Below are 15148 nucleotides of genomic sequence, written 5' to 3'. Positions count from 1 at the left end.
CAGGAGGCTGGCGCAGGAGAATTGCTTGAACCCAGGAGGTGGAGGTTGCAGTGTGCCGAGATCACACCACTGCACTCCAGCCTGGGTGACAGAGTGAGACTCTTTCTCAAAAAAAAAAAAAAAAAAAATTGCTGTCCTAGAGCTGAGGGAGGAGCCCCAGAGGACAGAGCCTGGGCCAGTGGAAAAAGTCCCTGAAGTGTAGATTTCAGCTCAAAATAAGGAAGATTGTTCACATTTAAGTCCAACCTAACCATAAATGAACTGGGCTTCCTTAGGAGGTAATGAGTGTCTCAGCATCAGAGGTATGCAAAGAAAGGCTGGACAGTGGGCCCTTGGCAGAGACTGTACACTAAGGAAGAGACATGAGAGAAGACATGAGTCTCTTCAAGCCCAAAAGTTGTGTGACTCTATAAACTATAACAATGTGACCTCAGGAGACTTATATGTGTGTGAGTGTGTGTGTGAGTGTGTGTGTATAAAGTTTATATGTTCATTTCTCTATATTTGTTGCCAAAGGGAATGTAAGAAATGAGTTGAGAACAGGTTTATAGTTATAATGAAATCGGAGCATCCTGTACATCACTGGCAACTCCATCAGCAGAGGAGGATGGCAGGTAGGCAGGCAAGAAGCTGGCCCAGAAAAATGAGCCCCACTGCAGAGCACAGAACGGGGGTACACACTCTTCCGTGGCCTGCTGCTGTCCAGGGATCCCACACACCGCCAGCAGTGGCCACAGCGGCCACTACAGCATCTATTTTGGAAGTCTTTGCAACATTGCACTTTTGTGGCTCCCAGTAGGCTCACCTCTCTAAATGACAACAGGAAAGTGAAATGAGTGTATTGTTCCGGAATGTACTACTGTGGGCCGTGTGTGTGTCGGCTCTGTAGTCTTTTGTCTTTACTGTGCTCTTACTTCATACTAAGAACAGCCCTCAAAGCAGGTGACTCCAGCATTTCTCAGAGGAGAACCTGGGGCTCAGGGTGAGCATGTGACAGTCCTGGGTCCAGACCCCGGTTCAAGTACAAGACCCATGGCTGTCCGTTACACCAGGGCGCTGCAGTGTGCCCAGGCTGCCTTTAGCCAAGGCCACACTGTAAAACCTAAGATGTAGCAGGGAGTAGAAGGAACACTTGAAGTTCATCCAGGCAGCAGCCTGCCTCCCTCCATGGTAAGCTGGGAGTTCCAGAATCAGCCAGAGTCCCAGGGAGGAACATGAACAACAGACAGGGCCCTGCACCTGGAGTCAAGATACTTGAGTTTCAGTTGCTCCGAATTCTTGACGTGTGACCTTGGGTGAGTTCCAGCCTGCTCCTGGCCTCTGTATTCTCCTGTGCAAAATGGGAGTGAGGCAGATGGCCCTCCTAACCTCCTAGGGTGGTTAGGCAGATCTAATGAAGCTGAAAATCTTGACATTGAGAGCACACACTCAGCACTAGTAGAGTAGAGTAGCTCTGTCCAGGGTCCCGCGTGCTACGGAGTCCTGATTTAGACAGTCTTCACACTCCAGTTCTGTCACCTCTCCATTCACACCAAGCTGTGCTTGGATTTGACAGCAGGGAGTCACCACAAACAGCCAACCAGGTTGTGCACAGAGTTCTCAGCAGAGCCCTGTGAGAAGGTGATGAGAGACACAGCCTCTGCATGGCCATGCCAGGGCTGAGTGGGAGCAGCTCACCTGCCTCAAGGTCTGGTCTGGGAGGTCCAAGAGCTGGGTGGAAGAGATGACAGCCTGGCCAAGGACTAGAGCTGGACAGCTTGGGCAGGGCCCTCTGAGAGCTCTACTCACTTTGGAAGCCACAGATCTCACCCCAAGCCCAAGGCAAATTACCACCCTCTCCCCCACAGAGAGGCCTCTTGGCCTGAGGAGTCTGGCCCAGGGCAAGATGCTGCTGGGTGGGACACTCAAGCAGGCACTCCTAAGCCAGGCAGGAAGTATGGGGAAGGGGGCCGCCCTTGCCAGCTCAGGGCCACAGTCAAGTCTAATTTAGGGCAGGGCTTCCCATCCTCTTTCACATCACAGCCCCAGGGTGACCACAGAGGCTGCTCATGCCTGGCAGTGCCTGACCCACTCATGTGCCCCAGGGCAGAGGAGAGCACTGTCTTGGGGCCCTTATGCCCAGTCCTGCCACACCATGGCCAGGGCACACTGTTGGGAAAATCTAGATTTGTGTTTTAGAGTAAAGGTTTGAAGAGGAGTTAGGCAGACCTGGGTTAAGTCACAGCTCCACTCTTCTTCACTCCCATGTAGCCCTGGAGCAGGTCACCAGCCTTTCGGAGCCTTGTTTAGTGTCCTCTGAAATGGGGCGGTGCTGGAGCTCATGCCTGTGGTGATTGATTAGGTGAAAGGAGACAGTGTGTATAACACACTTAGCACAGAATCTGGCCCACGGTGAGCAGTTAGATGTGAGGAGGTCAGAGGAAGAACAGATGACGGGTGGGGGTGATAGTGGAAGAGGAAATAGTCCAACACAGATACCTCTAACACAGGGTAACAGTCCTCCCGAAAAAAAAACAGGAAGGCGGGTGTTTGGGACAGTGGATGTCCCAAGAGGCCTGGAGGAATGGATGTGAACCTCACCATGCTATGAAGAAGGGTACCCCAGGGCGAGGGAACCCCACAATAAGGGCACCAGGAGGAGAGATGATGGACTGAGTCGTGGCTGAGACTGGGGGATGGGGACAAGGCTGGGCAGGCATGGGGGTTCAGATCACAGAGGGGCATGGGGGCTAGGATGGTGGGGCCTGGACGTCTTTCCTGCAGTCTGGGGAGTTGCTGAAGGTCTTGGAGCATGGGATTAGCACCGTGTGGACGATCACTTGGAGGCAACATAGAGGAGGAATAGGGTGGGGAGAGACAAGAAAGGAGGCCAGGTCCTGACCAGGAGCAAGAGCCTGGGCAGCTGGGAGGGCAGAGGGGCAGAGAGGAGAGAACCTCACACAAGTGCACCCACCTGCATGCGACAGGCAGCTGGATGTTGGTGCCAGGGTGGGCACCGAGGAGTGACAAAGGCTGGAGAGGCGCCAGGTTCTGGTCTCACCTGGGCAAACGGTGGGCTGCTTGCTGAGCCAGCCAACCCGGGAGGAACAGCAGGTTTAAGGGAGAAGGCGATGAGTTCAGACTGGGAGATGGTAGGCAGGAGGAGAGGGTGCCCCTGGTGGCTGGAGGTAGGGAGGGGGTGGAGGGCCCAGAAGCAGAGGACTAAATAGGGTCCTCTGCATCTGGCCACCAGGAGTTCTTTGGAAGTGATGGGGAGCAATTCAGCAGAACTGGGCTGGAGAGCTGTGGGAGTCTTTTTTTTTTTTTCTTTTGAGATGGAGTCTTACTCTGTCACCCAGGCTGGAGTGCAATGGTGCAATCTCAGTTCACTGCAACCTCCGCCTCCTAGGTTCAAGCAATTCTTCTGTCTCAGCCTCCTGCAGAGCTGGGACTACAGGCGCCTGCTGCCATGCCCAGCTAATTTTTTTTGTATTTTAGTAGAGACAGGGTTTCACTGTGTTGCCCATGCTGGTCTCGAACTCCTGAGCTCAGGCAGTTCACCTGCCTTGGCCTCCCAAAGTGCTGGGATTAGAGGCATGAGCCGCCATGCCTGACCCAGACCCCTTTTCCAAGAAGCTCACTGAATGGGCAGGAAAGAGGGGACCAAGAAGCTGAGAAGCAGACAGCAGGAAAGGAGGAGTGTCAGGCCAGTGCTGGGCTGTGGCCCTGGGCAGGGGAAGGGGGCAAAAGCAAATGAGAGAGAAGGCGATCGAGGAGGCAAGTAGCGGCGAGGTGTTTTTCTCTCCCAGTCATTTAGTGCTAGGTATAAGCCACACGACTGTGCCCTCATCATGTTCTTGCTTTATTTCTTCTCCAGGCTTAGTTGATGGCTCTTACTGTACTGTGTCACATCTGAGGCACTAGGTTCCTCTTCAGCTCCTTTTTTTCTTTCTCTGTCTCCTGTCATCATTCTCCCCATTGTCTGCCTGCCGGGTCAGGGTCCTACAGTGGCCCCACCCACCACCTCAGCTCTGCCTGCTGCTGGTGGGCCAGGCTTGTCCCTGGAGTGCAGGAGGAAAGCAGGGCTCCACTCTCAGGACAGAGGTGGTTTGGCCACTGGTTGCAACCCCTGGCAATGCCATCCTGCTGATTTCTGCCAGGTTGGGGCGCAAAGGGTCTGGGCTGCCCCATCCTGCTGAGGGTGGGGTACAGGCAAGACCCCAGCAGCCAGGCCTGGGAGTGTCAGCTCCTGTCTGGTGTTGCTACCACAGAATCACTGAATGTTGGCACAGAAGGGGCCTCAGAGCAAAGGGATTTGCTTGCCAGAGGTCAGCAAGCAGAAATTTCCACTCAGTAATTCGGCTTCGACAAAAATCAGATGACCATGTGAATAGTTCCTTGTCACGCGTCAGCTGGGGCCTCCTGGGTGTTTTAGTCAGGTCCTGGAGAGGTCCTGAGCCTGCTGGAGATTCCTGCCCTCTCCCGGGCCTTTCCTGTAGACCCCAGGTCCTGTTCCTGGGTCACAGATGCACGGTGCTCCCCTTACCCTCAAGCAGCTTCTGAATTTTAGTAGAACTTCCTGAAGGTGAGTGAGGAGGAGCAAGCACTTTCCACAAGAGGCACAGCTCTCCCTGGGGGGATCTCGCCTGGCTGCCAAAACAGCTGCTTGTTCCAGGTTCTTTTCTGGGCCTGGTTTCTCCATCTATAAGAAGAGAAATTGGATCAGTGCAGAAGCCCCTTCATGTATAGAAATGGGGAGACGGGAGGGAGATCAGGACTGTCACAGTGACTAGAGGACATTCATGGCCTTTAGTACCTGGGGTTCAGGGGTTTTGTGCACCGTGAACACAGAATAGTCCCTCACAACAAAGGTTTACCTCTGCACCCCCAAAGCAAAATGGTTGGAAGTGGCCATGCTAAGAAGCCCTGGTAGGTGACCTCACATGTCCCTTCCAGATCTCTGATTCTGGAAAAAAAAAAAAAAGAAATCACCCAAACTTGTCATCATAACATTCTACAAAAAAAAAGAAATCTTACCTTGAAATGACAGCTTTTAGCTTTGCTGCCTCAGAGGTGCGGGGCTGCTGCTGTGGAGATAAGCAGTCCAGCCCCTGAGGGATCTGGAAGATTCCTCCAGCTCCAGCACTCTGTGGCTCTCTGCAGCAGGAGATAATAACGATGGTTTCCACATGGGGCTCAGGCTTTCCAGTCTCCCCAGCCTGCGAGTCATACCGCTCACCTGCTTTGATCATCTTGCCAGCCCTAGAGGTTGGAGATGAGGAAGTCATAGCTCGGAGAGGCTGGGAGACATGTGCAAAGTCACACAGCTGGCCAGAGGTCGACTTGGGATCTGAGCCCAGGGCCCTTTCCCCTCCCAGCCTAGGCATCCCCCATGTTCCCCAAAAGAGGCCATGCTGACTCACCTGCCTTCCAGGAAAGGAGAACTATCTCAAGACTCTGAAATGCAGCTTGGAAAGGCCAAACACACTCTCTAACACAAGCACACACCCAACACATGCACACACAACCAACACACACATACCCTAACACATACACACCCAACATATGCACACACCCCAACACACACTCCCCCAACACATACCAAACACATGCACACACCCCCAACACATACACACCCTAACACATTCACACACACCCTAACACACTCACACGCCCTAACACAGACACCAAACACATGCACACACCCCAATACACATACACACCCCCAACACACACACCCCAACACATGTACACACACCCAACACACACCCTAACACACACACTCGCACTCACCCTAACACACCCAACACATGCACACACCAACACACACACCCAACACACACACACACTCAACGCACACCCTCAACACATACCCTCACACAAACTCACATTTACATGCACACCTACACTCAACCCCAGCAGAAAAACATACCAATTTTACCATATACTTAAAAAAATCAACTTTGGAATTTAAATGAAGAAAAAAGGCAGAGATGACCCAGGGAGACTGTTCTGCATGCTAGCTTCCCGGAGATTGTTAGAAGGCAGAAAGCACCCCCTTCCTCACAGGAGCACCGGCCAGGCTAGGCCTAGGAACCCATTCCACCCACAACAGTGGCAAGAATGAAAGGTCCAAGCTACTCAAGCCAAGAGCCCCGTGATCAGTGTTAATCGTGTGGCCCTCATATGCACCCTCTGGACGCCCCACCCTCCCTGCCCGGGGCCTGTCTCTCCCCAGCCCTAACCACCCTGGCCAGCCCTGCACAGGACACACAGAAGCACATGACTGTCAATGTCTGCTGTCCAGGGTCAGAAACACACAAAGTGGCCCTGTCAAGTCTGCCCTTGTGCTGAGTCATCACTCTCTGTGTCAGATGTGTGCAGGTGACAAAGAGTATCTGCGTTCTTAACCAGACAGCTTCTAAGCTGAGAACCAAATGTTACCCTGTTGTTTAAAATCCTTTGAGGCCTTGCTGCCCAAAGGGTGACCCCTGGATTGGCTCCTCACCTGGAGCTGCTTAGAAATGCAGCATCCCACGCCCCACCCAGGCCTGCGCACCTGAATCTGCATTGTAACAAGCTCCCCGGGCAGTTTGTGCTCGTGTTATCGAGTGAGAAGCCATGCTGTCTTCTGGCTTATCACATTTCAGCCTTGCTGGCCACAGGAGGGGTCCTAAAATATGCTGAAGTCTTTGCATTTCAGGTTCTTTTCCCTTGCCATGCCTTCTACCGTGCTTCCCCTAGCTTTTCACATGGCTGGCATTTCTCATCCGCCAGGTCTCAGACTAGATGTCACCACTGCAGAGTAGCCATCCCAGACTACCTGATCTGAAACAGGTTCCCCCATTAGCACCCCTCCAAGTGCCCGTAGCTCCCTTTAAGGATATTTATCACCGCTCGTATTCATAGCTGTACTGTGTGCTTTGTTGAATGCCTGTTTGTCGAACAGCCCCTTTCCACTGGAATGTACCCTGCAAAAAGACAAGCACCATGTCTGTCTTTTCGCCCAGTGCCCCCGCACCAACATGGCGCATGACACACAGCAGGCACGTGACAAATCCTCATGGAGTCGATTTCAAATGAATGAATATAGGACAAATACAGTCATGAAATGTAGGACAGATATAGTCATCCCTCAATGACTCAGACTCCCACTAACTACACTGTAACTTAACCCATGACCTCCCTTCACAAATGGGAAACTGAGGTGTAGAAAAGGGCAGGGATGTGCCCACGATCACCCAGCAGGTCTGTAGCAGGATCGAGGCTTTCGACCTTTCAGGCCTCCACACCCCAACGCATGCTCCGACTCCCTGCCTGTCAGTATCTGCAACCGGACAGAGCGGGATGTTTGCAGGGGCCACTGACCTACATTGTGAGTAATTACATTATGCAGAGGGACTCTCGGGCCAGCTGCTCTTCTTTTGCTGCACAGATGGGAGAGGCTTTCCCGGGCAGCTTCTGCGTGCCTCCTGCTGAGCAGCAGCCTGACCAGAAGTCAGGTGTGAGCACTTCCATCTTCTGGCCGTCCGACATCCGTGTTGCCACACTGCTGAGCATGGCGCCCTGCCAGGCAGGAAAGAGCATTTTATCAGCCTGAGTTCAGCTCACAGTACCAAAGCCCAGCCTTCACCCTAAAGCTCTGGGGGCTTCAGGGAAGCCACTATTGAATGTCTAATGATTAAGTTCTTCCTCCCTCAAATAAGCACGTTGCAGTTTATAGAGCCAGTCTCACGTGATGCATGTGAGAGGGCACCTCGGGGAAGGCTCACCGTGAAGGAAGAAGGAGCACTGGTTTGAGAGTCAGACACACCTGGGTTTAATCTCAGCCCAATACATACTAGCTGGAGATCGTTGGCAAGTTACTTCCTCTCTGTGTGCCTCTGTTTCCTCATCTGTGAAATGAGTGTAACACTTTATTGGATTTTTATGACTTCAACAAGATGATGGGTAGAGTTCCCAACCAAGCAAGGAGTACATCATTGTCACTCATGATAAGGCAGCTCTTGGTGTCCTTATGGCTGATGTTATCAGGTGAAGTCAGCCCTGTCTCTCTCTCTGAGGCTGCCTCTCATGGTAGCTGTCCTGGTCTTACTGGAATGGGAGAGCCATGAGGACAGGGCTTTGTCTATCCAGCTTATTGCTACATGCCCCATGCCCAGAACAGTATCTGGCAAATGGTAGTGCTTAACAGTTATGCGCTGAATGAATGAATGAATGATTTATTAGGCAATTGCCAAAGAGAGCAACAAGTAAGAAAAAAAAAAAGTAAAGAAGAAAAAAGGCAAGTTGAAAAATTTTGCAGGCCAGCTTATGCAGAGCAAGAGAAACATTCTTAGGACAGTGCAAATATTATACTGTTCAGAAGAGGCTGAAGCCTGGGCTTAGCCCCTGACTCTCATGCCTGCAGGGGTCAGTGCCCTGTGCTTGCATCCCTGGCCTGCATGGACAGTCCACACTGGGAACAGGCCAAGTGCAGTGCCCAAGTTTAGCCTGAGTTCTTCCCCAACAGCCCCCAACAGCTGCCCCACAAGTGGGGGAGTCCTCCATGGTGCTTGGAAATCTGCCCTCGTGTAAGGTCAGTGGGTGCCTTCCAGAGTAGCACAAGATGCTGCTGACAGCTTCACCATTTCCAGCCCCACTGAGCCACAGTAATTCCATGTCCCCAGCAGAGGGTAATCTACCACCAGCCGGCTGGACCCTTCGCATGGCTCTTTGGTTCCCTCTAGTGGTCCTTTGGTGCACGACAATGGCAAAGAAGCACTGGGGGCTGGGGGGGTAGGTGGCCCACCTGCCCCTGCCAGTTGCATGCTCAGGTGCATCTCTTCCCGTGTGTGGCTGCACAGAACACTGCGAGCCTCGGGCTCGGGCAGAACCAGAATGAATCAGACAGCATGCACGGCTTGTACAGTCTGCTTTGTGCTTCAGTGCAGAAGCCACTTGATTTTCTTCCAGATGCCCATCCCCAGCCTCACGGGAACAGGAACTTCATCACTCCCAAAGCTACCCCAACCCCTGCCACTGTGACCTGTGCCCTGTGACAGGAAGATGGGGCTGCATGAGGACAACATTAATGACGACAAGAGTTTTGCAGTTTATTTCTGGATCCGCGCCTGAGTCTGGGGTGGTGGCTGTGGGAGCACTTCTGCTACCCCAGGACCACTGACTTCTCTGAACTCACAGTGGTTCACGGTATTTGCTACCCTTCTGCCAGGGCTGTGCATAAGGCTGCTGAGATGGGTGCGGAACTAAAAGGCCAGAGAAGGATTCAGATTTCAGGATTCAGGGAGGTCAGAGCAGTGAGGATGGGGTTGGGGGAAGGGGAGCAGCTAAAAGAAAGGTAAAGGTAGCCAGGCTGGAATGTGAGCAGCAGAAGGAAGTAAAGACTGAGCGAGCAGAAGTCCTATGAAAACTACCTGATGAGTCTTGGTCAACCCTCAGGAACATATGAATCACTGGTGGAAGATTATGTAGAATGCCAAGGAGATCCGGAGAAAGAGGTCAGGCTGACTTGCTTAGCACCACCTGGAGTGCTGAGCTCAATTCTAAGCCTACAGAGCAGTGGTAAACTGGAGCAGGTTGACAGACAAGGTGGCCTTGTGGAGGAAGGCACAGTGGTGTGGCCCCTCTCTGTAGATCTTCCCTCCAGCAGAAGGTGTCCAGACTCAAAGAGGGAGATTGGAATTATTCTGGGGAACCCCAGGGGAGAGGTGAACCCCACTGAGTGGAGGTCCAGGAGGAAAAGGTCACTGTGTACCACCTCACCAGGAGCAGGAGGGAGGGGCTTCCTGCCACTGGGGCGTGTAAGCCAGACAACCCTTGTCAATTTCCTGTGAAGAGCACACCTTCCTATTGAGCAATGGTGTATGACATAGCCAGTTTTCTCCACACCGAGAATCTAAGATTCTCATAAATTACTGCTCTTCATTGTAGAAGAATAGACACGATCACTACTGGGTTTGCCATTCATGCATAACTGGAATGGGTCTGTGCTATTACATTCTGATGTCAGCTTGATTGTCACACATTGGAGAAACCCAGATTCTGCCACTAAGTCACTGTTGACCCTGGGACCAAACCAGTTCTGTCACCTTAATTAGACAATGAAAGGTTGTCAGGAAACCCCCATTGCCCTTAATAAAATGCAGCCCAGCTCCTGGGCGGATAGGAGTGAAGGGGACATCTCCACCCCTGGCCATTCTGACTTTAGTTGCCAGAGATCACCTTCCTTCAGGGTGTTTCTCACTGCAGAGCCTTCAGGAAACCATGCTGTCCCTCTAGCACTCCAGCCCACATGTGGACTCTATGCACATGGACTCAAAGAGGTCAAGCTAAGTCTTTCTGTGGCTTGGGACAGCAAAAGGGAAATCAAGCCTGAGAGAACACACAGCAGGATGATCTGGTCACAAAATGGCCTGAACCCCCAGGTCCTACCCTTCCTAGATCCTCCTGCTTCCACATGGGAACACCATCTTTCCCCCAGCTCACAGAAGCCCAGGCCATTGCCTCCTTCAAGGGCCACGCCTGGAAAACAAGACCAAAAAAATAGTTTTAAAACCCCACCTGTCTAAGGCCTGCCTTCTACCCTTGGGTCCCATCAAAGTACTCCTTCTTCCTAGTGATGGACCCTGGGAATGCCCATGCCTTACCCTTAGGAGTGTGGCCTTACCCTGGGCCTCAACAGCACAACTCCATCAGAATATAGCATCCTGAAAACAGTTATTTGGTGATATACTCTCAGTCGCAAACAGATTGCAAAGGAATCCTCTACTTTACTTAGTAAGTTTGTGGTTGGCAGTTGTATGGATGTATCAATTCTGCAGCTATTTCGTGTCTAATGCAGGACTGAACAAATGAGTAAATACTTTGATGTTGTTCAAAGCTAGGGATTCCACTGTGGAGGACAGTGATGAAAATATGGAGTGGGGAAGGTAAGCAAGAACTCTGCAGTGTTGGCTCTTATCTAGACAGATAGATTGATTGATTGATTGATTTTATAAAGAGCTTAGAAGTAGTGACAACTTAGGGACAGTGAGACCATCGAGTGCCTACATCTTGGTTTCTAAACACCCTTCTCCACTAAAAGAACCAGGGATCCTTGGAGAAATGGTTGATTGCAAGGCTGGGAGCAAGAAAGGTGCAAGGAGTGCTGGAATCATCGTGCCAAGAAGTAAGAAAGTGCTCAAAAAAAATATGGGGACATGTGGAAAGAACATAGAAGGCGGCATGGAGTTTTCCACTGCCAAATCTGGAAAAATTTAAGCATCAACATGAATATGATAGCAAAGGATTATAAGATATTGAATTTAAAAGAAACATACTAGTCAGGGCATGGTGGCTCAGGCCTGTAATCCCAACACTTTGGGAGCCCGAGACAGGCGGATCACCTGAGGTTAGGAGCTCAAGACCACCCTGGCCAACTTGGTGAAACCACATCTCTAATGAAAATATAAAAATTAGCCAGGTATGGTGGTGGGTGCCTGTAATCCCAGATACTTGAGAGGCTGAGACATGAGAACTGCTTGAACCCGGGAGGCGAAGTTTGCAGTGAGCGGAGATCATGGCACTGTCCAGCCTGGGTGACAGAGACTCTGTCTCAAAAAAAAAAAAAAAAGAGCATACTTATATACATAAATAAATGGGAGGAAAGGAAAGCTCTTCTTTGCAGTAGAATTCCCAGTGTTTAAATAGAATGGTAGAGTTAGAAAATCACCATTTTGCAGCTACCAAAGTAATAAATGACTCAGGTAAGAATTATCAATGGTTGCTGGAACCACTGAGTGAACGTTTGTGGGAAAAGGATACTCGCACAGTCTCAAAGTAGCGGCCACAGATTATTTATTAATTACAAAGGGGGAAATGATACCTTTCAAATGAATATCTGACAGACACCTTGTCAACCAAGTGATCACAAGTAACATCGCAAAGTGCTAACACGTCCCCCTGATGTGACTCCTACTTAGGTAGGATTCCTGCCAAGAATGCATAAAACCTGAATATAAAACATTCAGGCTAACCCACATTGAGAGACTTCTACAAAATAACTGAACTAGATTTTTCAGAAACAATGACATGAAAGACCAACGTAGGCTGAACGATTGTTTGAGATTAAAGGAAACCAAAGACACATAGTACAATAATGATCCCGGATTGGATCCTGCACTGGAAAAACCACAGTTGCTTTAAGGACATGATCGAGCCAACTGGCAAAATTTGAAAATGGATAATATATTAGATAATATACTGTATCAGTGTTAAGTTTTCTGAATTTGGTAAGTGTATGTGGTTGTGTAAGAAAATCCCCTTATCCTTAGGAAATATATGCTAAGATATTCAGGGATGAAGGGTCAGGATATCTGCAACTTACTCTGAAATGGTTCAGAAAAAAATAAATGTACGGTAGATACTATTTCATTCTCTGGGTGTCTTTTTGTCCTGTTGCCACCATCTGGCCAATTATCTCCCAGAGTTTCCCAATTCAAGTTCCTGCCAGAATCCTCTGGGAAGGATCCCCTCCATCAACCCTCATTAGGTAGAGCACTTTGTAGGAGGAAAGCTCACAGGTATCTGACAAGCCTCTTATTGACTGCCTGGGGTCAGATGCTCATTCTTTGTCCAGTCAGCTCTGGCCAAGGATGAGTCATGTGGTACATAACATGGCTGCCATCACTGCTCCAGCAATGGGACTGTGGACAAGAGGGTCTCCTCAGAAGGGTTTGGCAGGCCCCAGGCTTGGCCAGGCCAGTATATCCTATATCCCCAGTTGCACAGAGGTAACCCCAGAGATACCTGAAGACCTCCTGGCCTGACTTTGGACCTCATTCTCACCCTCAGCCTTTCAACAAATATGAGAGGTACCTGCATTGGGCCAGCTTTTGTGTAAGATCCTAGGGGCACAGAAGTGACCCAGTTTCTACCCTCAGGAGCTCTGACTCAAGTTGGAGAGGCATGAATTATGCAGAGATCTGGAGGGCAGGGTTGAATTGCTTCCAACAAACAGAAGGCAGTCAACGCTAGTTGAGGCCTGGGCTCCACATCTTAGGAAGGGAGATGTGGTCCAAATGGCCCACTGAACAGAGGCATTGGCTAGGGCTCAAGGAGGGAAAAGGGCTCTCAAAGGACCCAGCTGCTGGAAGAGCGCCCTGCGCCATACCTGGAGTTTCTGTTTTCTCTTTGCACAGCCGGACCCAGCAGGACGGGATATCTCCATTCGCCCTCTCCTGGAGCACTGTGAGAACACCCATATGACCATCTGGCTCGGCATTGTCTATGCCTACAAAGGACTTCTCATGGTAGGTGCAGAGCAGTTGACAGAGTGGGGTGGGGGGCACTTCTCTGTTGAGCCTCTGTCTCCCAGGGGCCTTCATCAATATAAAAATAGACAGAGCCTCCATGACTAAGCAGTCACTCTCTGTGGACCCAGTTCCTGCCACTTGCTGTCTCAGTTTTGGCACCAACCCTATGAGATAGGTACAGATAACATCCTCATTTAACTGATGACACTGAGGCTTGGTGTCTTGCCCAAGCTCATCCAGCTAGTAAGTGCCAGAATCAAGATCTTAACCAGAGAGTAACCCAAAAACCAGTGGCTGTGCCTCACAGCTGTCTCTGCGGTGCTCCCAGGAAAAGCAGTCTGCCGCCATCCAGTGCGTGTTCATATCCAGCATTTCAGCAGATCCTCTCTAAGTCCATGGGAGGTGGGCGGGATCATCCCCACTTAATAGATGAGGAGGGGCTGGGCGTGGTGACTCATGCCTGTAATCCCAACACTTTGAGAGGCCAAGGCAGGGCGGATCACGAGGTCAGGAGATCGAGGCCAACATGGTGAAACCCTGTCTCTACTAAAAATTAGCTGGGTGTGGTGGGGCATGCCTGTAAGCCCAGCTACTCAGGAGGCTGAGGCAGGATAATCGCTTGAACCCATGAGGTGGAGATTGCAGTAAGCCGAGATCGTGCAACTGCACTCCAGCCTGGCAACAGAGCAAGACTCTATCTCAAAAAAAAAAAGGAAAAAAAAAAATAGATGAGGAGGGTAAGCCACAGAGAGGCTAAATGATTTGCCAAAAGCTGTCTAGTAACCTCCAATCTCCAAACCCAGCACTCTCCACTTTGCTCATCTTTTAAAATCAAAGATCATGCCAGGCATGGTGGCTCACGCCTGTAATTTCAGCAATTTGGAAGGCCAAGGTGGGTGGATCACCTGAGATCAGGAGTTTGAGACCAGCCTGACCAACATGGCAAAACCCTGTCTCTACTAAAAATACAAAATTAGCTGGGTGTGGTGCTGGATGTCTGTAATCCCAGCCACGCAGCAGACTGAGGCAGGAGAATCGCTTGAACCTGGGAGGCAGAGGTTGTAGTGAGCCAAGATCGGGCCATTGCATTCCAACCTGGGCAACAAAAGGGAAACTCCATTTCCAAAAAAAAAAAAAAAAAATCAAAGATCACATACCAAGCCCCCGATTGTGAAATTCCAATGTTAGGAAGAACTTGAAAGGTCAGCTCCACATATCTCAGCCCAGGTTGATCCTTGAATGTTCTCTCCTATATCCTATATAAACCATGCTTCCATTCAAAGCCCTCCATGACACGAAGCTGGTCACTGCACCCTCCTCAGATCTCTCCATAGGAAGGCTGAGTCACCATTCACCCTGGCGTGACCCCACTTAAAGGCCGAAAATGAAGCGCTCTCCGAAAGTCAAATTAACTGGAATCTCTTGTGCTGCTCAAATGCATTCTTACCTGTTGCTGCTTCAGAGAAGTGTTAGCAATTGATCTTGTGTCCTTTGAGAGGCCATGCCAGAAGGGTATGTAAGAGGACTGTAAGGCAAAGATTGGTCCCCACTTCATACCAGTTGACAGCCCATTATGGTTTTCCATGGAAGTCTTTTGAGCTCCCATGCAAGCAACAGGACCACTGGGCTGCAATCCGAGCACAAGGTAATGACCCTGGGGGTGTCAACAGGAGGTACCCAGAATAGAAATAAGAACTTGAAGACTGGCCAAAGGACACACTCATAATCAGCAGAAGCTTGGAAGAGCTGTGAGTAATGGGTGGCACAGACCTGAGGGCAGAACCGTCAGCCCCAAGACCAGTTGCTGGAAGGCAGACTCCATCCCCATGTAAAGATGGATTCTTATAACGGGGAGCACTGTCCACAGATGCCGT

At 50.5% G+C, this 15148-nt stretch overlaps 1 protein-coding gene across 1 annotated transcript in view; it reads left to right on the top strand.

The window, feature by feature from the left end:
* GABBR2 (gamma-aminobutyric acid type B receptor subunit 2) overlaps positions 1-15148 on the top strand; it is a 421806-nt gene that overhangs the window by 384053 nt on the left and 22605 nt on the right. The window contains exon 14 of the mRNA XM_032240167.1: positions 13161-13271. Coding sequence (XP_032096058.1) covers positions 13161-13271 — 111 coding nt within the window. The remainder of the gene's footprint in view (positions 1-13160; positions 13272-15148) is intronic.

This window comes from Sapajus apella, unplaced genomic scaffold, assembly GCF_009761245.1.
Source record: "Sapajus apella isolate SASKATOON/1434 unplaced genomic scaffold, GSC_monkey_1.0 scaffold46, whole genome shotgun sequence".
NCBI classification, from domain to species: domain Eukaryota; kingdom Metazoa; phylum Chordata; class Mammalia; order Primates; family Cebidae; genus Sapajus; species Sapajus apella.
Note: the sequence above shows the minus strand (reverse complement) of the source record. Positions and strands in the feature narration are given on the sequence as shown.